At 44.5% G+C, this 25,609-nt stretch overlaps 2 protein-coding genes across 2 annotated transcripts; both read left to right on the top strand.

Moving 5' to 3' along the window:
* Positions 1-236: 236 nt before the first annotated feature.
* Positions 237-22,038, top strand: LOC137434940 (cholesterol 25-hydroxylase-like protein 1, member 2). The gene is made up of 4 exons (XM_078785135.1): positions 237-403; positions 8,284-8,602; positions 15,954-16,166; positions 21,980-22,038. The coding sequence occupies exons 1-3, from the start codon at positions 237-239 to the stop codon at positions 16,113-16,115; spliced, it is 648 nt and encodes a 215-aa protein (XP_078641261.1). The 3' UTR covers positions 16,116-16,166; positions 21,980-22,038.
* LOC144893669 (uncharacterized) lies at positions 21,938-25,058 on the top strand. The gene is made up of 2 exons (XM_078784917.1): positions 21,938-22,054; positions 22,386-25,058. The coding sequence occupies exons 1-2, from the start codon at positions 22,010-22,012 to the stop codon at positions 23,598-23,600; spliced, it is 1,260 nt and encodes a 419-aa protein (XP_078641043.1). The 5' UTR covers positions 21,938-22,009; the 3' UTR covers positions 23,601-25,058.
* Positions 25,059-25,609: the final 551 nt, after the last annotated feature.

Raw genomic sequence — 25,609 nt, 5'->3', positions numbered from 1 at the left:
TTTCAAAACGTCATTACTAATGTCTAAATTAATTGATCGTGGTTGTTCATACAGGTGTGAAATTAATTTAACAAGAGAATAGAGAATAGATCCCCCAACAAACTCTCAATACTCTTTCGGTACATTAGCACATTGGTGTGAACTATACGGTTTGGCCTTATTCATCTACCTTTGTACCTCTCTCTTTGCAAGGTAGGAGCTCCAGCTGGCTATAACTCCCCCAATACGAAGGGGTCATGACCGAGATCTGGCAGAGACCGTGGTGGTTTACGAACTCCAGCAAGCCTTTGTTACAGCCCACCTGGTCATACCTGCTGGACAATCACGGCTCCTTGCTCCACAGCCATCTCTTCTCTGCACTGTTTCCTGCCGCGGCGTATTTCGTCATCTGCACCTGGTTCAGGTAACGCCACACAAGGTGGAAAACTGGGCTGAACGCAATCTACTGTTACATTCGGTCGTTACTTGTCCAATCTCAACGAAACTTGACAGGAGGACTAAGGGTCACATGATGTAGGTTGTAATGACTTCATTTATCCCCCTCCCCAATGGGGTTTTCCGACTTGGGGGCAAAATTCGTGTTAAGGTGTATATCTGTGATGGCGGTGTTTTTCCAAGGCCTCTTATAACAAAAGTAATAATAACGCGAATGATAATAGCGTAATATTAATGTTATTGCAAAACAATATTAATACTAACAAGAATTGTCCCCTACGAAGTGTCAGTTTGATATCAGAAAACACGTCCCGTTAGTTGGGCGGTGTATAATACCACGTTCGGTGCCTAAAGTATAAAAAAAAAAAAACTATAGCAATGCCACCGTCGCCAATTTCCCTCCGCATAGTCCCACAACGGGTAGATGCCCTCGTTCAGTGTCCCCAAAATAAAGAAGTTTGATTTAAATCCATTCAGCTGTTCTCAAGTATCACATTTTTACCTGACATGACAGGTTTCGCATCGATCGGTGAAGCGGTTTCACAGAAGGGATTTTTTTTTTAATTATCGGCTTTCAAACTAATACGGCTGCCATACCACATGACATATGACCTTTAAAAATGTACACTCTACATATGCATGGGTAGGGTATCACGTTTGTGAAGTTTCCTGTTGATCGGATAAGGTTCGTTTTTCTATCCAAGATGGCTGCCAAACCACGTGACCTATGACAACATCATTTTCAAACTATATGCAACAATGGTGTTCGATGATATTTGTAAAATTTCACATCGATAGGGTAAGCGGTTTCAGAGATATAATTATTTCATATTTTCCTTCAATCCGATATGGCTGGTCAAAATGCGGGTTGCTCGAATATCCAGGTGCAAGAGGCCAGCAGAGAGTGAAAAGTGTGGAGGACTGTACGACGGAATGCTGCTTGTCAATGTTTTTGTGATCTTATTTTAATCGCCATGCCTAGTCAATGACACACGTAAACTTTTGAGTCGATCAATTTGGTGGTTTGGGAGAAGTTTTTAAAGGTTTTTTTTTTTTTTTTTTTTTAAAGATTAATCCAATATGGCTGCCAAACCATGTGACCTATGATGTCATAAATTTAATATTTCAATACAAATGGGTCATAGATCATGTGCATGCAATTTCAGATTTTTAGGATAAGGAATTCGATGAAAACATTTATGGCTGGTATACCACTTCACCTGCGAAGTCATCATTATCATGATTTTGTTCCCCATTGGGAGTACTTGACAATGTGCCAAGTTTCAAATTTTTCCATTCAGCGGTTTCTGGGAAATAATTTTATTATTATTTGTGTATCCAATATGGCTGCCATACCACATGTCCTATGACGACACAATTATCATAGAAACATTCTGCATGGGTGTCACTCCTACCCTGAAAGTTTCGCCTCAATCGGACATATGGTTGCAGAGAAAAACAAGCGTGACGCCTAGGTCCCCCGTCGGTGAAGTGATGTGAGTTGACAAAGTGGAAGACGCAAGGCGGCCATCTTTGATTTTGACGTGGCAACCCAATTTTCAAGAGCGTTCTCCCTTATGCGTAGATACACCCACACACCAGATGAGAAGTTAGTAGTTCGTTTATTTTTCAAGATATTTCGCTCACAAGATTCAGACATACATGGCGGTGGCCATATTGGATTTTGACGTGGCGACCCAATTTTCAATAGCGTTCTTCCTTATGCCTAAATACACCCACACACCAGATTAGAAGTTGGTACTTTGCTTATTTTTCAAGATATTCCGCTCACAAGGTTCAGACATACATGGCGTCAGACATATATGGTGGCGGCCATCTTGGATTTTGACGTGGCGACCCAATTTTCAATAGCGTTCTTCCTTATGCCTAGATACACCCACACACCAAATTATAAGTTGGTACTTCGCTTATTTTTCAAGATATTCCGCTCACAAGGTTCAGACATACATGGCATCAGACATACATGGTGGCGGCCATCTTGGATTTTGACGTGGGTTGCACCCACACACCAAATTAGAATTCGGTCCTTCGCTTACGCACGCATGCACGCACGGACGCACGCACGCACGCACACACGGATGGAGAGGAAAACCATAGTCCCCCTTTCGCGCCGCAGTGCGACGGGGGACAAAAAGGTTTAGCCCAGATGGACGGACGGACGGACAACCCAAAAACATAATGCCTCCGGCCACCTTCGGGGGCGGAGGCATAAAAATAACCCGATGTACATACAGTTGTGGTCAAAAATATTGGCACCTTTGCACTTTTTTCAAATAATGCATCATTTCTTCCAGAAAATTGTTGAAATTAAAAAATCTTTTGGTATCCACATGTGTATTTCTTTGGTTTACAGTAGAACAAAACAAAAAAAGCTGAAAATTTTTCTAAATCTTAGCTTAATCCAGACAGAAATCCTAAAATGGCCCGGACAATATTATTGGCACCTTTTAGAGATTGTTAGAAATAATTGGATTTCAAGCAGGTGATTTACTTTTACTTTGGAATTGAACTCACTTATGGTGAGTTACAGGAGCCTGCAATATACAAGTCACTCATTCAACCAGTTTGAATGTAGAAAAGGAGTCATTCTGCTGTTTTGTGTCACTGTGTGTACCGCAATGAGCATGGAGAAAAGAATGAAAACCAGGGAATTGTCTGAGGAGGTCAGACACAAGATTGTAGCTAAGAATTGACAATCTCAAGGCTACAAGTCCATCTCCAGAGACCTTGATGTTCCTGTGTCCACCATACGCAATGTTATCAGGAAGTTTAAGGCCCATGGCACTGGAGCCAACCTCCCTGGACGTGGCCGCAAGAGAAAACTTGATCGAAGATTGCAGCGAAGGATTGCTCAAATGGTGAAGAAAGCACCTTGATCAACTGCCAAACATATTCAACCATTTGGGTTTTGTCATCAAATTTTCAACAAAGCTTTATTATGAGACTATGGAGAAGGTAAATGAATAATTTGGTAAAAGGTCAAAGGTCAGCGTCACATAAAATCGTCAATTTTCATCCGATTTACCTGAAATTTAAAGAATTTGCATATTGGGTCACTGAATTGGTTCACTAATCAAAAGGTAGGAGTCGATTTTTTTTAGATCAAAAGGTCAAAGGTCAGGGTTGGATAAAATCATTAATTTTTGACGCTTGCCAAGTCAGCCGCTCCTTTTCATCGGTTTCAAACGGAGCCCTTCCTTGAATGATTAAACCACTTGGTGAGCACTCTGCAAGAAAGTTGTTAGTTAACTGAACACACCCGACGTTCTCGAGGCTCGAGCCTAGATCGACTGTAAATCTATATACCCCAGAGAGGGATACGAACATGACCCTTCCTGCCGCCTCTGTGCAGAGTGGGTGTACTAGTTCAAAAATCTGCATTTACTATTTCCGATTCCTCAGAATCTTTCTCATTGATCTCAAGTGCTTTTATTAACTACACTGCGGTATATGTTCTGTTCTTTCATGAAACATAAAAATAATGTCAATTTCTTCAGTCAATTTGGTGGTAAAGTACAAAAAGATACTGTATATTGTATAGTAAGAGAAAACGTATAAAAGTCTGGTATTGGCTTAACGGTTAAGGTGGTTGGTTTGAGATCTTCGGGTCGTGAGTTCAAGCCCCTGTCAGGCCACTGAATGAACACCAGGTGAGTTGACTAAGCCCGTCATCCTTTCGAGGTCCGCAAAATGGGTACCAGATGACTGGAAATGGGGGCACTGCATCAGCAGCACAGTCACGCTCCCATAACATCATGCAGCCGCAGGATGCATAGAACCACCACCAGCACCAAAGAAAGCTTGAAATGTTCTTCAGGGATTCTTCGCCTTTTAGACTCGACGGATTTCTGAGAAATGTGAATGTTTGGTGCATTTTTGGGTAAAAGTTGGGAACCTCACTTTTTAACATCATTGGGGTATGCTGAATTCGGTTAACCCGGTTCCCAAGCCGAATTTTGAGTTTTTGACCTTGTAATTAGCATAAACCAAATGGCCGCCAAATTGCCATTTTTGGGCAATCTCTTTGAACAAGCATTTATACATCAAGTATATACATGCAGCTCTTTTACTTTAACTTTACAACTTTTACCCCAAAATGCACCTCGAAGCTTATACATGGCCTTTTTTTCATAAACCCGTCTAGTCTATATTATGGTTGGCGACATATTGAAAGAGGCATTCAAACTGATATTGGACACTATAAAATGGGAAATGGTTTTAATAAGACAATGTTTCATACAACCCTTTATTCTAAAATTAAGTATACATGGCCATGAAGCACAAGCATTCAGGAATGTCACACATGTTGTTTTGCCAAACTACATCACATTCATGCAAGGGGTCTGATCACACTCTGTTTCTGACAGGCACACATTGATGTGCACCTCAACCTGAATAGCGACATTTGCAGCGTCGAGTCTTGCATTGCTTCTGGCATGCACAACAAATCATCTCGAGGCAAACTTTCTGGGATTGGACTCGGTGACATCAGAATAGGCTCTAGTCCTTAATCACCACGTTTCCACAGGTACAGGAAGGTCAGGTATGGCACAATGAGCATTTTTCCATACCATGGCTTGATAGTGTACTCACATCAAATGGAAATGAAGAGTATCACTTGTCGGTAACATTGCTTCTGGTTTACCAGTCGAGGAGAACAACATATGTCGTGCTGAATCAATAGAGGAACCCTCAAAATTTAAAACTCAAAATTCGGCTTGGGAACCGGGTTAATCGAATTCAGCATCCCCTAATTATGTTAAAAAGTGAGGTTCCCAACTTTTACCCCAAAATGCACCTCAAAGCCTATGCATGGCCTTTTTCCATAAATCCGTCTAGTCTATTTGAGCTTTACTCATTGGAGGCCCTCTCCAGCTAAGTGACCAAAAGGCAAATTCATTGTGCTTTTCATGGACACGCTTAAGCAAATTATTTGTACATGTAAACTCACGAGTTCAAAGAAAAAGGGAAGTTGAGGGTTTAGAAATTGCTTGGGCAGAAGAAATGTCCGTAAATGATTAGCACAAGAACAGATGAATTGTTGCATTTACCACTGAACATGAAACGAAACCAATCCCTGAATCAGCAATAACAGAGCTCGCACTCTCGTTTTCACGTTTCAGCATTCCTGTTTATCGCTCCAAACTGACCACAGTGTTCATGACGATGGGATCCCTGTTTCAAATGGAATGTGTCGTGCTTTGTTTGATGTCCTCGTGACATACTCTGCAAAGTGTGTATCACAATCCTCTTGGATATTGTGTTGTTGTGGGAATGACTCCTAGTGGGTAAAAGATGGCTTCATCTAGTCTAGTTATTTCCTTTAAGTGAATGTCTAGTGTAAGTGTAATCTATCTATAATTCCAGTAATCTCTGTCTGTCTGTCTGTACGTCTGTACGTTTGTCTGTGACCGCTGTTTCTCGACAACCACGGGTCCGATATACTTTTAACTTGCCAGGTATATTGCTGGGGACCCGAGGATGTGCCTTTTCAAGGTTTCATATTAATCGGACAATTACTTACCGAGCTATGTCCAAAAAACGATTCAACCAATCAGAGAGCAGCGAACGATCGCGTGTGCCGAACGTGGCGGGCACACTCTGCCTCGGATGGCACATTTGAGAGCGTATTCATTTATTTCACGTTTGCAAACTATGTTGGCGTTAAACTATGTTTTACAACTAATAAAAACGAATTTGCGATTCATTCGCTTTCCTGCGCGTTTGTGCACGCGATGGCGATTTCTTTACCAAACTCCGGAAGCCGTTCGCTTTGGACCAAACCATTGCATGTAAATAGAGGGGGGGGATTGTCACCACTCGCAAGCCGTTCGCTTTGGACCAAACCATTTCATGTAAATAGAGGGGGGGGATATAATTTTAGATATAGATATAGTACGGGCATGCCCTAGTGTAATCAATTGTGACATTACACGTGTCGCTTATGTAATAGTTAGATGACGTTACCCATCCCTATATCCGTTTATAAAACTATCAACCCTTTTGACCCCATCTTTACCATTTCTCCCCTTTGCAATCAGTCATTTATGTGTCTTTTTCACGTTCGCCAGGCAGCCAGGTGCATATCCAGGTGGTAAATTGAAACATGCATCTCGATCACCATGGTTTGTCTCTGAGCTGCGGGGGGAAGAGGGGGGGGATGAGAAGATTTGTGGGGGGCACGAGGGGTCTGTGCACATGTATATATGAATAAATAAGTAAATAAATATGGAGAGAGGCAGAATGGGAGAGTGGGAGAGAGGCAGAGTGGGAGAGAGGCAGAGTGTGAGAGTGGGGGAGGGAAGGAGGGAGAGAGGGAGAGGCAGAATGGGAGGGAGAGGCAGAGAGAGAGGGTGTGTGTGTGTGTGTGTGTGGGTGTGTGTGTGTGTGTGTCTATGTTTGTGTGTGTGTCTATGTTTGTGTGTGTCTGTGTGTGTGTGTGTGTGTGTGTGTGTGTGTGTGTGTGTGTGTGTGTCTATGTTTTTGTGTGTGTGCATGTGTGTATGTGTGTCTATGTTTGTGTGTGTCTATGTTTGTGTGTGTGTGTGTGTGTCTATGTTTGTGTGTGGTGTGTGTGTCTATGTGTGTGTGTGTCTATGTTTATGTGTGGTGTGTGTGTTTGTCTGTTTGTGTGTGGTGTGTTTGTGTGTCTGTGTGTGTATATGCTTGTGTGTGTTTGTGTGTCTGTATATGTTTGTGTGTGTGTGTGTGTGTGTGTGTGTGTGTGTTTATGCTTGTGTGTATATATATATATGTGTGTGTGTGCTTATGTTTGTGTGGTTGTGTTTGTGTGTGTGTGTGTGTGTGTGTGTGTGTGTGTGTGTGTGTGTCTGTGTTTTTGTGTGTCTATGTGTGTATGTGTTTGTGTATTTGTGTGTCTCTGTGTGTATATGTTTGTGTGTTTGTGTTTGTTTGTGTATATGTTTGTGTGTCTGTGTGTGTATATGTTTGTGTGTCTGTGTGTGTATATGTTCGTGTGTTTGTGTTTGTGTGTCTGTGTTTGTGTGTGTGCATATGTTTGTGTGTTTGTGTTTGTGTGTCTGTGTGTGTATATGTTTGTGTGTGTGTTTGTGTGTGTCTCTGTGTGTAGATGTCTGTGTGTTTGTGTGTGTGTATATGTTTGTGTGTTTGTGTGTCTGTGTGTGTATATGTTTGTGTGTTTGTGTGTGTGTGTTTGTGTGTCTGTGCGTGTATATGTTTGTGTGTCTGTGTGTATGTTTGTGTGTTTGCATGTGTGTTTGTGTGTATATGTTTGTGTGTTTGTGTGTCTGTGTGTGTGTATATGTTTGTGTGTTTGTGTTTGTGTGTGTATATTTTTGTGTTTGTGTGTCTGTGTGTGTATATGTTTGTGTTTGTGTGTGCATGTCTATGTTTGTGTGTCTATGTGTTTCTATGTTTGGGCATGTGTGTGTTTGTGTCTATGTTTGTGTGTGTGTGTGTGTGTGTGTGTGTGTGTGTGTGTGTGTGTGTGTGTGTGTGTGTGTGTGTAAGTGTGTGCATTTTTGTCTTTGTTGTGCACAAACACACACACTTACATGTGTCTTTGCACAAAGAAAACGTACATACACAAACACACACACTTTGTCTTTGTTTCATTCTTATATTGACGTCACATTTAATGAAGTGGGTCGTTGGGTCAGAGGTCGGCTCGTTAGGGGGGGCTGGAGGGTGGGCACAAAAGTTTAATTAAAAACTACCGGTCCAGGGCATTCTGTCAGCCCACAGTTTTCCATTGTAAAATATTAAATAATAATAATAGGAATAATTATAGTAGTTGTTTTTGTCATTTTACGAAGGTATTACACCTTTATCCTTTCATCACCCCAGCTGCCTGATGCTTATTGGACCATCTCAATGGCGAGTTCCTCGCCCGCAGATCCTGGCTGTTGGTCATCGGTCGCCGAGTGAGCGCGAGTGTGTGGTGCACACCCTCCTGCTCTCACTCTTTTTTGTGCTTCCTGCAGCAGTCTTACAGTCGGTACTGCGAACCCATATTGAGCTTCCTTCCAGGGCCCCAACCATTCTCGAGCTCGGGATGGGACTCATGGCGAGCCTGCTCCTCTTTGATACCCAGTATTTTGTGTGGCATGGCTTGCACCATGTTTGCCCTGGTCTGTACCGTTCTGTACACGCAAAGCACCATCAGGTAAACCATCATCCTCCTCCACCTTCTCCACCTCCTCCAGCTCCTCTTCATCCTCCTTGACAGACTTTGGAGGTTCCTTCGGGTATCAGATGTAAAATGTTTCATCACTGATCTACACATAATGCCCCATAATGTCAAAGTATAAATTTTTTTAAAGAATGTTTTACAAAATAATTAAAAATGAAAGGCTGAAATGTTTTGAGTAAATAAGTATTCGACCCCTTTGCTTTGACACTCCAAATTGAGCTCAGGTGCATCCAATTTCCTTTGATCATCCTCGAGGTGTCTCTACAACTTGATTGGAGTCCACCTGTAGCTAATTTAATTGATTGGACTTTATTTAGAAAGAAACACACCTTTCTATATAAGGTTCCACAGTTGACGGTGCATGTCAAAGCAGAAACTACCATGAAGTCCAAGGAACTCCGAGATAGAACTGTGAGGAGCCATAGATCTGGGGAAGAGTATAAACAATTTCTAGAGGGTTGAAAGTTCCCAAGAGCACAGTGAGCTCCTTAGGAAATGGAAGGAAGATGGAACTACCCAAACTCTTCCTCGAGCTGGCCGTACAAAGCTTTATTATGGATCATACTGAACAACCGGGCAAGAAGGACCTTGGTCAGGGAGGTGAACAAGAACCCAAAGACCACTGTGACAGAACTACAGAGTTCCTTGGCTGAGATGGGAGAACCTTCTCAAAGGATAACAGTATTTGCAGCACTTCACCAATCTCGTCTTTGTGGGAGAGTGGCCAGACGGAAGCCACTCCTGAGAAAAAGGCACAGGACAGAATGCCTGGAGTTTGCAAAAAGGCGTGTGAAAGACTTAGAGCATGAAGCAAAACATAATGCGGTTTGATGAGACAAAAATTGAACTATTTGGCCTTTTTTTGGGCAAAGAGCTATGTCTGATGGAAACCGAGCACCGCTCATCACCCATCTAACACTATCCCTACCGTGAAGCATGGTGGTGGCAACATCATGCTATGGGGATGCTTTTCAGCAGCAGGGACTGGGAGACTTTTAAGGATAGAGGGAACAATGAATGGAACCAAATACAGACAAATCTTGAGGGAACCTGCTTCAGAGTGCAAAAACCTTAGACTGTGATGAAGATTAACAGGACATTAACCCCAAGCATACAGGCAAAGAAACACTGGAATGGCTTCAGAACAAGAACGTGAAAGTCCTTGAGTGGCCCAGCCAAAGCCCAGACTTGAATCCCATTGATAATCTGGAAAGTTTGAAGATTGCTGCTCACTGACGTTCCCCATCCAACTTGACAGAGCTTGAGTAAATCTGCAAGGAAGAATGGGAGAAACTCCCCAAATCCAGATGTGCAAAGCTGACACAGACATACCTAAGAAGACTCAAAGCTGTAATCGCTGCCAAAGGAGCTTCTATGAAATATTGACTCAGGGGGTTGAATAGGTGGTGGCTGGAGAAGTAATATAGAGAGCGGAGGGGTCATGTGGTGTATGGGGAAGGAATATGGCGGTTGGAGAAGTAATATGGCATATGGAGTAGGAATATGGCAGGTGGTGAAGTAATATTCCGGGTGGAGAAGTAATATGGTGGATGGAGCAGTAATATGGTGGGTGGAGCAGTAATATGGCGGGTGGAGAAGTAATATGGCAGATGTAGAAGGAATATTGCGGATGGACAAGGAATATCGTGGATGGAGAACTTCCGATGGTTTCAGGACCGCCCGACCAATTAACGATCGGCACCCTATCCAGTTAGTACAGAGATCAGTGGATTTCAATCCAAGACGTCGAAAGGAAGAGAGAGGGACAAAGAATTGTTAAATAACTAACTTGTCACGTGATCCTCGCCGTCGCTAATTGGGCTCGTATAGTGCGAGACATCTGGATCTGATCTACACGTAATTATGTCATTACATAACATGTAATATCTGTCCAACAATTTGCGATTAGAACCTCTCCTTCCAGTTGGCCTATCTCGGTATTACACAATGCGTAACCTCATCTGCAAGACAAGTGTTGGCTTAGCGGTTAGGGTGCCAGCTTGGGATCCGAGGATCCTGAGTTCGTTTCGCGGTCGATCGTTGAATTAACGCATGGGGGGACGACTCAGCCTGTTATCCTTCCGAGGTCCGCAAATTGAGCACCAGTTCACTGGTAATTGGGGCAAAACGCGCTTCCAGATTGGTGGACGTTTGTGAGGGTCATACATACACCGGACGGACAGACATACGCTGCTCCAGACGGCATTGCTCTATGGGCTACGCCCTCACAACTTGATCTTGCACGTGATTTCATTTACATAGAAAAACAAATTGAAGGTCCAAGAGAGGCAAGGGGAGAGCAACCAATTGTTACCTTTTTTGGGGGGGGATACAAGATCGAGGCTCGTGTAAGACCTAATATTGATCACAAAAAGACAAACTGACAAAAAACATAAGATAAAGGGAGCGGGAGACAAGATGGGGAGAGAGAGGGAAGCACACAAGTACAACATTTGAGAGCAGGGACATCGGGAGATCTGTGGGAGGGAGAGGGCTTGGGGGAGGAGGCACGGGATGGGGGTTGAGGTAAAAAAAAAAACACATGGACACTGCTAGGACTTCCAGGAAAGAAGTCGGTATTTCAAAAAAGAGGATCGGGGGTAGAAAAGATCAAGGTTTTGGATGGCGGAAGATAAGAGATGGTGGTGAACAGCTGTTTTAAAGACCTGGAGGGAGGAGTGGGATTGAAGAGAGTGAGGGAGTTTGTTCCAGAGGCGGGAGAAAAGGGGAATGAAGGAGTGAAGGTGAGCAGAGAGTCTTGATTTTGGAAGTTCAACCATAAGAGGGTTGCTGGCAGATCTTGTGCGACCTGTAGGAATATTTGAGGGGCAGAGCACAGACAGAGCTGGGGGAGCAAGGTCGGAGAGGAGTCTGTGGAAGACTTAAGGGAACCTTGTCCTACTTGGTATTGGAGACCCCATGCTACCTTTTGAACTGATTTTTAAATAAAAGTAGGCCATTACCATATCAGTGCACCACCAAATCAAATTGTTGCTCCGATTGACGAAGGGCACTCTGCCAGTCATGCCATCCCTCGAGAAGTAGGAGGCAACCACCACCCAGATTCTGGATACACATGAATGAATGAATGGATTGATCCAGCTGGCAAGAAAATGATTCTGGCTTGTATAAGAATCCAATATCCACTGATCACAATTTCGGATTATGGCTAATAGGTAACCGCATGACAGCAACCATGTTTCTGCAGGTGTTCACTTGTGTTCTTTCTGTTGCAGGTTTTGCAGCCATTCTCCTGGAGCACACAGTTCATGAGTCCATATGAGCTGTTTGCCAATGGCTTATGGACAGTTATGGACCCCATTGTACTTGGCCTCCACCCTCTCACGGGCTTGCTCTTTTCCATCGCCAATGTCTATCTCTCTGTAGACGTATGGTGGAACCAGACTGCTGACATTTTTGTTATGCAGACTTTTTTGTGAACCTGCTTGTGAATCTGCCCTTCCGAAGAGTGCTCGTGTGAATGACCCAAAATCCTGATGGTGGAGCGGTGCCCTGCTGACAATAATTGAGTCTTGTGCGTGTCCGAAGTTGCATTTTATAGACACGGATTTGCAGGTAAATCAAGTAACCGAGGATTTGGGGTGCACAGAAACCAGGCTCTGAATTGCAATGCTCATGATGATAGTTCAACTTGTAGATCCAAAATCCATATTGTTCAAGTATAATATACTAGCAGAAGTACCCGGCATTGCCGGGCGGGGGAGGGGAGGGGAGGGGGGAGGGGAGGGGAGGGGGAAGAGGAGGGGAGGGGAACGGGGGGGAGGGGAGGAGAGGGGGGGAGGGGAGGAGAGGGGGGGAGGGATGGGAGAGGGGTGGGAGGGGGAGGGGGGAGGGGGGAGGAGAGGGGGGAGGGGAGGAGAGGGGGGAGGGGGAGGGATGGGAGAGGAGAGGGGGGGAGGGGGAGGGATGGGAGAGGAGAGGGGTGGGAGGGGGGAGGGGGAAGGGGAGAGGGGGAGAGAGAGGGGGGGAGGGGGAGGGGGAGGGGAGGGAGGGGGCAGGGGGGAGGGGAGGGGGAGGGGAAGGGGGAGGGGAAGGGGTCGGGGGAAGGGGTAGGGGGGAGGGGGAAAAGGGAGGGGGTAGGGTGGAGGGGGAAGGGAGGGGGAGGGGGAAGGGGGAGGGAAGGGGAGGGCCAGTCAACAATGACGTTGCAGTTCTCATGGTCGGAGAGCAGCACAACAATCGCGACATCGTCCTGAATCTTCGCAATTTGCGGATTGCAAATCGGCTTTTGCGGATTTTGGAGACTCACCGATCCTGTGACGCCCTCCAGTACCGGCGTTGCCGGGTGGGGGAAGGGAGACCCGTACATTCCCAACCCGTACATTCGCCCTCTCGACTCAAGCTCACTCGGACAAAAGCCTCGCACAAATTACACCGTGAAGGCCCAATGGCCATGTCTATGCCACAAATCAAGTACGTGAGCGAGTCGGCGCACTGAATTGAAAATATATAGAATGCTCATACTCCGTGAAAAGTGAAGCCAACTGGCGGCGGAGATGGAACATCACGTGATTGCTCTGAGCGAATCAGCGCGCTGCTCTGCCACCGGTTAGAATCCGTGTATAATATTCCTCGCTGAAAAAAAATCTATGTGAAACATGCTACTATCTATGCTAAATCATGCTAAATCATGCAAAATCATGCTAAATGCTAATCATGCTAAAATATATGCTACTTGCTGTGAGTTTATGGCGGCAAGGAACATCACGTGATCGCGTCACGAACATCATTCGTGATCACGTCATCACGTGATCGTGATCGTCATCAATGAGCGCGAATCAGCGAATCAGCACGCTGGAAATTTTCCTTCCTTACTCATGGCGTAAATAAATATACTGCCGTAAATATGGTACATTATTAAAAAATAAATGTACTACAATATTTTTGAAAAATTTCATTGGTTGCTAGGAGACGGCAGCATGTAAAAACCGTTTGAATATTTGAAATACAGTTTGATCCAGAGGTAAGTGGTATGGTCTTGCTGGTTGGTGGACACGATATGTGTAAGGGAAATTATTTTGGTGTCCTATATCTGGTCGTGCTAGTTGGTGAACACGGTAAATTTAAGGGAAATTATTTTCTGTCGTTCTTCTGAGTGGTTGCTTCTCCTTCCCCATATTTTTGTTCATTTTATTGATTTTTTCCACTCTCTTGAGTTGTGGGCCTTCCTTGAGTGGTATTACATTTATCATCATCATCATTGGAATGTCTGTTGTAAAGATACGGACATCAAGTCCGTATCTTGACGCAGAGAGCATCAAGCACCATCTTTTTATACCAGGCAACGGCAACGGCAACGCACTAACGCAGACCTCGCTCGGCCCCGCCCATAGCTGCCTCGCTCGGTCCCGCCCACAGCTGCCTCGCTCGGTCCCGCCCACAGCGACCTCGCTCGGTCCCGCCCACAGCGACCTCGCCCGGCCCCGCCCACAGCGACCTCGCTCGGTCCCGCCCACAGCGACCTTGCCCGGCCCCGCCCACAGCGACCTCGCTCGGTCACGCCCACAGCGACCTTGCTCGATCCCTCCCACAGCGGCATCACTCCGCCCTACACGGCACTATCTATATATTATTCGTACAATGCCGGGTACTTCTGCTCGCTGAAAAAAAATCTACGTGAAACATGCTACTATCTATGCTAAATCATGCTAAATGCTAATCATGCAGAAGAACCCAGCAAAAACGCAATTGCTTTTCGCTCTGAAATACGTGCGAAGTTAATGGCGGCAACGAACATCACGTGATCGCTCTGAGCGAATCAGCGCGCTGCTCTGCTACCGGTCAGATTCCGGTCATAATATTTCGCGCTGAGGTAAAAATATGGTAAAAAAATATTATGAAATCAATTTTTAGGTCGGCCATGTTCGTCCCAGGCTCAATGGCCACGTCTGTGCCAAATATCAAGTACGTGAGCCTCTCCGTTTAGGAGTCTACCGGTAACATTACACACACACACACACACACACACACACACACACACACACACACACACACACACACACACACACACACACAGTGTTTTATATATATAGATAATTATATATTTTAATATCGACCATCGAAAATTCTTTTTTAGCCCCTAATTTCGACTTATTTTAGAAGCTTTGTGAGCTGTTTCCACAAACAACAATCACGAACATTTTAAGTTGCCCCACTGCTCCATTTGGTTTATCTGAATACCTTACTTTTATCCTTTACGTTTATCTTACCCTATTCTATCGTACCCAACTTCTGCTGGACACTGTCTTTCTCACATGAGAATATGGAGAAGTTTTTGTTAACACCATACTCCGATTCTGCAACATGCACTCTCGGAGTCAGCACGTGGCTCTCAACGGGTTCCTCTCACATCCATCCCTGTCAAAGCTAGAGTGTACCAAGGCAGTTTCTTGGATCATGTCAAGCATCATCTTCATCAATGACCTTTCTGATTCTCTAGAAAATCCTACTTCACTGATGACTCCAACCGCACACTCTGCCGGAGCATTTCTCAAATAGTCAGGCAACAGCCTTTCCCTCTTTGCAGACCTTGATAGAAACAGGAACTGATCCAGCACTTGGAACTTGTCTTTAAACCCTCACAAATCTCACTGTCTCTCCAAAAGGACTGTCTGGCATACCCTACCATCTACATCCTTAACAAACTTCTGGAAGGAGTTCAGTCGCTCAGACCTTTAGGCTTCACAATCAGCCATTATTTTTCTTGGGCAAAACACGTATCCAAGTTTGCCTCCGAAGCTAGCCATCTACAGAGCATGCATGCTCAATCATGCAAAGTCTTTCCTTGGCATATCTGAAAATTTTAACAGCTAACACGGCCTTCATCCACAGACCAATGGAGTACTGCTCTCCCTTTTGGGCGAGCACCCCTGCCTAACACCTTGCACTTCTTGATGTTCTTGAGCTCGTATCCAGATTGTTCACTCCATGTTCTGCCTCCTCGCCCTGATTTCCTTCGCCCATGCTTCCTCCAAGTGTCCCTGGTGTTGGTAATGTGTCAGAGCCTTTCTCTACTTGCTGCAAGACTTCACTACAGCCCATTATTGTTCAATTGTAAAATTCATAGTTTTCACCCAAACCACACAACAGATTTTGGGGAGACCACACACAAAACTCAATGTCAGAACTACAGTGATGTGACTTGGGGTCAAAGTGCAAAAACAGCAACGCTGACACCAATAAATATTGGTCTCGGCCTACGTTGGCTTGTGAGGCGCATGATGGTGAGAGATGGTAGTTACGTGCTTTGTCAAATTTGCTTCATCATGCCCATCGATGACAATTGCCCACGTGTGCCCACTAGGACCACTCTGGCCTGGAGCTACCGATCAGCCTGGCACACCTGCTACCATGGGGGCTCTACGGAGGCCCAGCCTATCACGACAAGCATCACAAGAGTCACAAGTGGCACCTGGCACCTTATTTCATTCACTGGGACCGGCTTGCTGGGACTCTGGCACCTTGACTCTGTTCCACACACATTTGCCTGTTGCTGCATGTGCATATGGATTACATGGTATACATCAAAATGCATGACTTGTTACACACAGAACACACAGGTGTTGCAGGCTTGGGAGGGATATTTGGGCCAGATGTTGCCGCAGAAATTACAAATATCGAGGAGATTGGGAAATAATGACATGAGAAACAAGTGGCAGAATGTCAAATTGAGCAAACCATTAGTGATTGGGGTTAGGTTAAACATGGGCCCAATAACATTAAAACCATGTTGTTACGTGTACCAGCACCATGTTGTTACGTGAAGGGCGAACTGGCAAAAGCTGTACGAGTTGACGTGGCAGGTACCTGCAGGTGAATAGGTTAGCGTGGGCACAACAAAATGGGAATGTTCACAAATATTTACTTTTTAAAGAGAATCAATGCCTTTTACCAAAAACTGAATAATCTTATTATAATAGAGCAAACGTATATGGTTATGTCGTTATTTATATGCGACGAAAACGTCTTCTTCTTCTTCTTCAAATAAAATTACCACCCTCTTAATTAACCCTCTTAATTGCGTTAAGACTGCTGAGACCCCTCAGACCTTTGAGGACCCTTTATTTCCCCCAAGACCCTTCATACCACCAAGACCTCTGAAGACCCAAAATACCCTGAAGACCTCCCAAAGACCCAAAATACCCTTCAGAGGCCCTGAGGCTCAAAAAGACCCTGAATACCTAAAAACCCAAAAGACCCAAAACACCCAGAAGACCCAAAACATCCCGAAGACCCCAAAACACCCCGAAGACCCAAAAAGACCCATAAAGAAGACTTCTCCCTTCGGTGATTTCAATATCCACATGGACTCCACTGACTCCACGCTAACCACTGACTTCACTGATTTACTCACCTGCTTTAACCTCACTCAACATGTCAACTTTCCTACCCATAACCGTGGGCACATTCTGGACCTTGTCTGCTCTACTGGATTAATTTTTCACCATCTCTCTGGCTCCGACCTCACCCTCTCTGACCACTTAGCCATCACTATGACCATCAACATCCCCACCCCAGCACCAAGGCATTATCGCACTATCAACTTCCGTAAGCTAAACACTCTTTCACCTACCTCATTCTCATCCACCCTCTCTGAAAAAATGTCCACTTCTCCCTTCGTTGACCTCCACACCCCTTCTGACCTCACTGACTACTACAACCACACTCTCTCCTCCTGCCTTGACCAGCTTGCACCTATAAAAACCAAAACAGTTTCTTTCACCCATTCTGCTCCCTGATTTACCCCTGAACTCCGCCTGATGAAAACTCGTGCTCGCCAACTTGAAAGACTCCGCAATAAAACAGGTCTCACAATTCACTCCCAAGCCTACAAGGACCACCTGCAGCACTACAAAGATGCCCTCTCCCGCGCCCGCTCCGCCTACTACTCTCAAATTATCCACTCTGGCTCCGGAAACCCAAAAGCACTCTTCTCTACAATAAACAAACTCCTCAGCCCCCTGAACACCACCACCCAGTCATTCACAGTAGACAACTGCATCTCCTTCCTTTCATTCTTCCAATGCAAAATTGACAACATCTACAACAGCTTAACCACCACCGCACCCGCTCCCCCTCAAACCACCTGCCCCCCCTTATCCTGCCATCCCCTGTCTCAATTCTCCCCAGTCTCCCCGACTGACCTCTCTGAACTCCTCATAGGAATGAAAACTGCCACCTGCACTCTTGACCCCATCCCCTCCAGCTTTGTCAAGGCCTCCCTTCCTGCTCTCTCTCCACTTATCACTGCAACAATAAACTCCTCCCTGTCTACAGGCATCGTCCCACCATCCCTCAAAATTGCTGCTGTTACCCCCATTCTGAAAAAACCTGGACTAAACCCTGACACCCTAAACAACTTCAGACCCATCTCCAACCTACCCTTTCTGTCAAAAGTTTTGGAACGCGCTGTCGCCACTCAACACAAACATCACCTCTCTGCCAATAACCTGTATGAAACATTCCAATCCGGATTCTGCTCCAACCACAGTACTGAAACTGCTCTCCTCAAAATCACCAACGACCTTCTCCTCTCCTCTGACGCTGGCAACCTCAACATTCTCATCCTCCTCGACCTCAGTGCCGCCTTTGACACAATCAATCACACCATCCTCCTCACCCGACTTGAAACCACCTTTAACATTACCGGCACTGCCCTCTCTTGGATCAAATCATACCTCTCTGACAGACGCCAGTTCATCTCCATCAATAACTGCAAATCCCCCACTGCTCCCCTCCCCCAAGGTGTCCCCCAAGGTTCAGTTCTTGGCCCCCTCTTCATCCTGTACCTGTCCCCCCTTGGTCACTTAATCCGCCGTCATGGTCTCCAATTCCACTGCTTCGCCGATGACATCCAGCTTTTCATCTCCACCGCCACCCACTCTATCCTGACAAACTGCATCACTGAAATAAAATCCTGGCTTCAAATCGACTTCCTCAAACTTAACTATGATAAATCTGAAATAATCATCATTGGCCCAAAAACGCTCACCAAATCCACCCATAACTTTGCCCTCAACATCGACGGTTTCCCAGTATCCACCTCCCCTCACATCCGGAATCTTGGCATCATCTTTGACCAAACCCTCTCCTTCGACAAATACACTAAACACATCACAAAGACAACCTTCTTTCACCTGAAAAACATCGCCCGTCTCCGTCCATCCCTCTCCTCCACGGCTGCAGAAACCCTCATCCACGCCTTCATCACCTCCCGTCTGGACTACTGCAACAGCCTCCTCTATGGTTCACCCTCAATAAAAACATTTTAAAAACCACCTTTAGAGGCCATTTTTCCCCGCAAAGCAGGGGTTGGCCTTTTTCGGGAACCGTGGTTGTTGTTGTTTTTTTGGTCCCATTTTTGAAGCAATGTTTTACGGCCGGATGCCCTTCCTGACGCCAACCCTTTTTGCCGCCTTTAACGACAAACAGGGAATTACCAGTAAACTGGTACTCAATTAGCCGACCTCGGAAGGATGACAGGCTGAGTCAACCCCCTTGGCGTTAATTCAGCGATCGACTGGAATTCGAACCCAGGATCCTAGGATCCTAAGCCGGCACCCTAGCGACTAGCCCAACACCCTCAATAATCACCAATAAACTCCAATACATTCAGAACTCCGCTGCCCGTCTACTCACCCATTCCCGGACCCGTGACCACATCACCCCCGTCCTTTCCAAGCTTCACTGGCTCCCCATCCCCCAGAGAATCCAGTACAAAATCCTCCTCTTGACCTACAAAGCCCTCCATAACCTGGCCCCATCCTACCTGGCTGACCTCCTCTCCAGACACACTCCCACCCGCAACCTCTGCTCTGCTGGTACCAACCTCCTGACCCTCCCCCCCGCCCCCACCCCCATCCGGACCAAATTCAGATCCTGGGGGGACAGGGCCTTCTCCATCGCTGCTCCCACCATCTGGAACTCACTACCTCACACCATCAGAGACTCCTCCTCACTCACCACATTCAAAACATCACTCAAGACCCACCTGTTCAACACTGCATTCAACATTTAACCCACAGCATTTAACCCCCGACTATCTCTTCTCCTTCCTTTTGCTTTGATTATTTACCTGTTGATTTTTGTCTTTTTGCACTTGTTTTTTGTGCTCTGTCAAAGCGTCTTTGGGCTTCTTGAAAAGCGCTATATAAAATAAATGTATTATTATTATTATTATTAAAGACTAAGAAGAACCAAAAGACCCTTAAGACCCAAAAGCCCCTGAAGACCCCGAAGACCCAAAAGACCCTGAAGACCCTGAAGACCCAAAACACCTCAAAGACCCAAAATACCATTAACCCTCTGGAGTGTACAAGCCGATTCTATCGGCTCTAACCACATTCAAATTTACCGCGCAATTACCGCCTCCTGGATTCGATGTGTGTGTAATGGTTTAATAGTAGACTCCAGAGGGTTAAAGGCCCAGAGGATCCAAAAGACCCTGAAGACCCAAATGGCCCTGAAGACCCAAAAGATACCGAAATGGTCAAAGATGACTACCCCTCTGAAACGACGTGTGGTGAGGCGCGCGGAGCGCGCCGAGTCGCGCTAGTACTTACAATAAATGAACTGGCAACGCCATTTGAGCAAATGAGTAACCAGATGAATGCAAATGTTAGTTAAATAAAATGCTAAAGGTTGAGGAAGTGACTTGTGTTAATCGATTGATGGCACTAAAAATATAAAATGATCAACTACTAATACGGTGATGTACCTCTTTAAAGTCCATATTCCCACTTTTGTCGGGTTGGTCCAGGAACGTTTTTGGCCGAAGTCTCTTAATTCAGTTGGTCAGGCCCAATGTTCAATGAAGGGGATTTGGCCAGGAATTGGATCAAGGTATGCCAACCACCATGGGAAGCAAGAATCTTGACATTTCAGAAATTAACTCTTCGTCAGAGCAACAACTGATGAAAGGTTAACCCCAGAAATGTCAGCTTCTGCTGGCTCACAATCAACTTCCTGTTAATTGCATCCATTGTTCTTCCTGTCCACTGACGCAGTTTGGAACTCGCCTTTTCCAGTGACATGAGTTCTTCATTCCTCTTCACCAAAGACACCAAAGGATCTTTAATGTCCACCAACATCCAGTGTGGGGAGACGGGTCCTCCAGCTCGATGTCCATCTGATGGACGACGCGCACATTGATGGCTCGCCCTGTATGCAAAACACCAGGTTTATAGGTGGGCTGAGATTCGACCCCGGGCTGGACAGCTCAAGATGAGAGCACAAACATCTAGGCTAACCTGCCAGGCCAAAAATCAAAAGCAATACAGCTCCATGTTGTCAGTGGAAGTTTTGTGTTTCAACTTCCAAGCATCACGGTCCTTTTCTTGTTAACACGGAATAGCCCGGGTGGGGGCTAAATTAGCCCCCCCCCCGAAATTTTTCGCGATACTTTTGTAACGCAAAAAGATCTCGCGCTGAAATTTCATGACTTTTTTCTTTCACATCTCGCGCACATTTTAAGACCCTATTTGCGAAAATCGGGGGTACGGTTGCGGAGATATAGCACATATGCTATATATGACCAACGTCACAAAAAATGGCTGTTTCGAATGATTTTGTGTGTACAATGTATGGGTTTTACAAGAAGTGTTGTCAGAAGAATGTTTTTTTTTCTGTTTTTCCTCAGATAACATCCCTTTTGGCTATCATCAACTATTCTAGATAACAAAACAATGAAAAACAAAAGATTTAAAAACAAAGAAATACATAAGAAATTAAAAACAAAGAAATACATAAGAAATTAAAAACAAAGAAATACATAAGAATTGGGAAACAAAGAGAGAAACAAGCAAATTATCAATCTAAAAAAATGTCAGTGGACAAATAATTTCACATTTTTCATATTGTTGATAGTGGATTATAATGAATTATTCTAGATATACAAAAATTAAATACATAGTGATAGAATAAAACAAAGAAGTGCACAAGAAAATTAGTAACATAATAATATAGCAAAAACGACTATTTTCGAATTGCATGTACATTGTGATCCATGGGACTGCATTTTCACACCTTGTGTCTCTGCTTACTCAAGTCTTTTATAAACAGGTGTATTTACTGATACTAATCCCTGCCTAACCTGCTGAGAAAGACAAAAGAGTAAATTGACACTGTTGATAAGCATCACTTCTTGTTCCTACTAATCTGCTTCTACTCTCCTTTCAGCATCCCCATTCGATATTTATACACTGTATCTAGTGAACAAGTGAACTTGTATGTTGTCTATTTAGTCCATACAATGATTCAACTGTTCTAGTCTTTACTTGTTCAGCTAGTGCTGAAGAGACATCACATCTTTCTCAATTTTGGATTCGTTAGAATTTATCATTTGGATGATTATCACCAATCATGGCTTCAACATCAAGTGGTGTTCCCAGGAAAAGAACAACAAAGGTGAGTTACAGATTTTCACTTACAGTATTTCTTTGAGCCACTTGTATAATATTGATTCTTCATTCAGATATTTTTTGATGTGTTATTTGATGACAATAATGCATTTCTTATGGCATGTAAATTGAGTAATTGATATTTTATATTCTATTTCATTTCACTTATTTATTTTTATATCCAAAGTAAAAAAAATGAAAATAAGAAAGTGAGCATAATTTAGAATGTAAATATACTATTCATAAAAATCATAACATTTGAAAATAGAGAAACATTGTCAACATATAAAACCAAACATTATTCTAATTAGTATTGTTTATATCCTTTGTCATTTCAGCGTAAACATGTTGAGCCTGAACCTCCACCTCCGCCTCAGCCAGAACCTGTGCCTGAACCTCCACCTCCGCCTCAGCCAGAACCTGTGCCTGAACCTGAGCATGAGCATGAACTTGACCTGGAGATGCAACTATTTCAGCAATTTCGACAGTTCGAAAGTGACGACGATGACTACGACGAACTGGTTGGTCGCCTTTCTCCAGAGGAGTCAGATGATGAATACTTAGAACATGCAGATGAACCCCCTGCCGAAGATCCTGAAGCAGAGGAGGTGAATCCCTTTCAACCAAAGAGAGCTCTCAGAGCAGTGAACAGCGTCGACACCTCGTTAGATCCTGAGAACTATGATCCATGGACTTTACCTCATCCTCCAGAAGAATACACAGTTGTAGTCGAGAAACCGAAACGAAATGACCCAGGGAAAAGCATACGTTGGGAAACAGCCCAGCCACAAGCAAGAGGACGACAGAATATTGCCAATGTCTTGGCAGGAATTCCTGGTGTCAATCGGAATGCAAGACATGCAGATACTCCTGTGAAAGCCTGGGGGTGCTTCTTCTCTGTCGACATGCTTGCTGTTGTTTTGACCAACACAAACAAAAAGATCAACAAGTACCTTTCCAATTTGACCCCAGAAGTACGCAACTCGGACAAGAATTCGTACCTTCGTGAAGCATCGGCAACGGAAATAAGAGCACTGCTGGGCATGCTCTACTACAGAGGAATGCTCGGTCAGAATCTGCTAGACGTCAAATGGCTCTTTGGCGATCGAGTTGGTCATCCGGTTTTCGGCGCTACATTGAGCAAGAACCGATTCAAGTTTCTGCTTACCAAATTGTCATTCGATGATAAGGACACAAGACCAGAGCGATGGAGAAACGATCGTTTCGCAGCGTTTCGCGAGCTCCACGACTTGCTGAACAGGAATTGTGCAGAGGCCCTGATACCCAGTGATTTCATCACGATTGATGAAACCTTGTATCCAATGCGATCCGGAATTTCGTTCAGGCAATACAACAGGAGCAAGCCGGCAAAGTATGGCCTACTGTTTCGCTCGCTGAACGATGCAAGACATCCTTACACGTTCTTCAGTCTACCATATGCAGGGAAGCCAACCGGTGACCACCCTACCCACCACTATGTGACAGGAACCGAAGAGGTAGTCAAATCAAATGGAGGAGCACCAACAGTTGCGAGGCCGCAATCTCACCATTGATCGGCTGTACACGTCACTCCCATTCACAGAATGGTTATTCTAAAAAGGAATAACAGTCACAGGCACAATACAAACAAACAGAAAGGGGTTACCCCAAGAAATGAAGACGACTGATGGACAAGAGGAGCATTCCTACAAAGTTGCTTGGTTCAGGGAAAACAAGAACGTGAGCCTCCACTCATACGTGGTAAACACCAAGTCATCAGGGACAAAGAATGTACTGTTGGTCACATCCATGAAACCCATCCTCAGTCACAAAAGACGATGGGAAACAGAAGCCGGCTGCATACAAACTGTACGACTACACAAAGGGGGGGACGGACGTCATTGATCAACCGGGCAATGAGTTTCACCTGCAAGCCGAAATCCAACCGGTGGACAATTGTGGCCTTGGCATACCTCCTCGATACCTGCCGAGTCAACGCACTGACGATCTATGCTCTCAACAAAGGAAAGAAACCACGACAGCTCGATTCGTTCGACTTTGGACTGACGTTAGCCGAGCAACTGACTACCCCTTTCATACAGGCGCGTCCTCTTCGGGGATTATCGACACCCATTGCCCAAAAGATGAAGAGAGCACTAGGAACAGAGGCAGCCGGCGTGCAACATCGAGAGCCAGGGGGAGATCTGTTGGACCATCATGGCGATTCTCGTCGTCGTTGCAGGGCCTGCTTAGATCAGTCACATGGAGGAGGACATAAACTGAAGAAAAACGCCATGCCAAAGACACCAAGCCAGTGCCAGGTTTGTGGAGAGGCATGTTGCAAAGAACATACTGTTCACTTCTGTCTGGCATGCTATGCAAAACAAAACTAACTGAAAGAAAAAGGAAGAAAATTGGACTTCATGCTGAAAAAGGGACTTTCAGGATTATCAATTGTCAGCCGTCTCTTACATTTTGTAAACAATAACAATCTCGATTTGATTATGATATTGATCTAATTTGCACATCTCTTCATACATAATTTACAGTACGCCAAGTTCAAATGATTACATGTATGCCAGTCAAGATTGCATACATGTATACTTATTAGTTATTACCAGATAAAGAAATGTTTGCCATCTTTTCCATCTACAATTTTAGGGTACAGTACAGTCCATGATTTGCATAAATTAGATCGAGTTAGACTTTGAAGATACAAGGGTACAGTTGTTTGTTCCTGTCATTCAATATTGTTTTCAGTCATTTAGTAGTCAGATCATATCAATGCAAAAGTTGAATTTTCCTGATAATTTTACTAATTAGTATTCATTACACTGTCTGATATATGATGTGACCCAAGAACAGTTATGCATATGATTTGCATAAATTGAATATGTGATTACATGTAGTAGACTGTGAACATCCAAATATAAACTTTTTGTAACTGTCATTCAATACTGTTTTCAATCATGTAACAGTCAGATCTCGTTATCAATGCAAAAGTGGAATTTTGTATACTTTGTGCTAATTAATATTCACTAGGGCGTGCCCGTACTATATATATATATATCTAAAATTATATCCCCCCCCCCCCTCTATTTACATGAAATGGTTTGGTCCATTCGCAAAGCCAAAGCGAACGGCTTGCGAGTACGGTGACAATCCCCCCCCTCTATTTACATGAAATGGTTTGGTCCATTCGCAAAGCCAAAGCGAACGGCTTGCGAGTACGGTGACAATCCCCCCCCTCTATTTACATGAAATGGTTTGGTCCATTCGCAAAGCCAAAGCGAACGGCTTGCGGAGTTTGGTAAATAAATCGCCATAGCTCGGTAACTACTTCTCCGATTAATATGAAACCTTGAAAAGGCACATCCTCAGGTCCCCAGCAATATACCTGGCAAGTTTCAAGTATATCGGACCCGTGGTTGTCGAGAAACAGCGGTCACAGACAAACAAACAAACACACAGACACACACACAGAGATTACTGGAATTATAGATAGATAGATAGATGACACTGTCTGTATGATATATTATGTGACCTGAGAACAGTTATGCATATGATTTGCATAAATGTTATG

This window comes from Myxine glutinosa, chromosome 9 (genome assembly GCF_964187855.1).
Source record: "Myxine glutinosa chromosome 9, kmMyxGlut1.1, whole genome shotgun sequence".
NCBI classification, from domain to species: domain Eukaryota; kingdom Metazoa; phylum Chordata; class Myxini; order Myxiniformes; family Myxinidae; genus Myxine; species Myxine glutinosa.
This window is presented reverse-complemented; position numbering and strand designations above follow the sequence as displayed.

Coding starts and splice junctions, on each gene's coding strand:
- LOC137434940 (XM_078785135.1), top strand. CDS start 237: ATGACCGAGATCTGGCAGAGACCGTGGTGGTTTACGAACTCCAGCAAG. Junction 404..8,283: donor GTCATCTGCACCTGGTTCAG/GTAACGCCACAC, acceptor TCATCACCCCAG/CTGCCTGATGCTTATTGGAC. Junction 8,603..15,953: donor TACACGCAAAGCACCATCAG/GTAAACCATCAT, acceptor TGTGCCCACTAG/GACCACTCTGGCCTGGAGCT.
- LOC144893669 (XM_078784917.1), top strand. CDS start 22,010: ATGGCTTCAACATCAAGTGGTGTTCCCAGGAAAAGAACAACAAAG. Junction 22,055..22,385: donor CCAGGAAAAGAACAACAAAG/GTGAGTTACAGA, acceptor TTGTCATTTCAG/CGTAAACATGTTGAGCCTGA.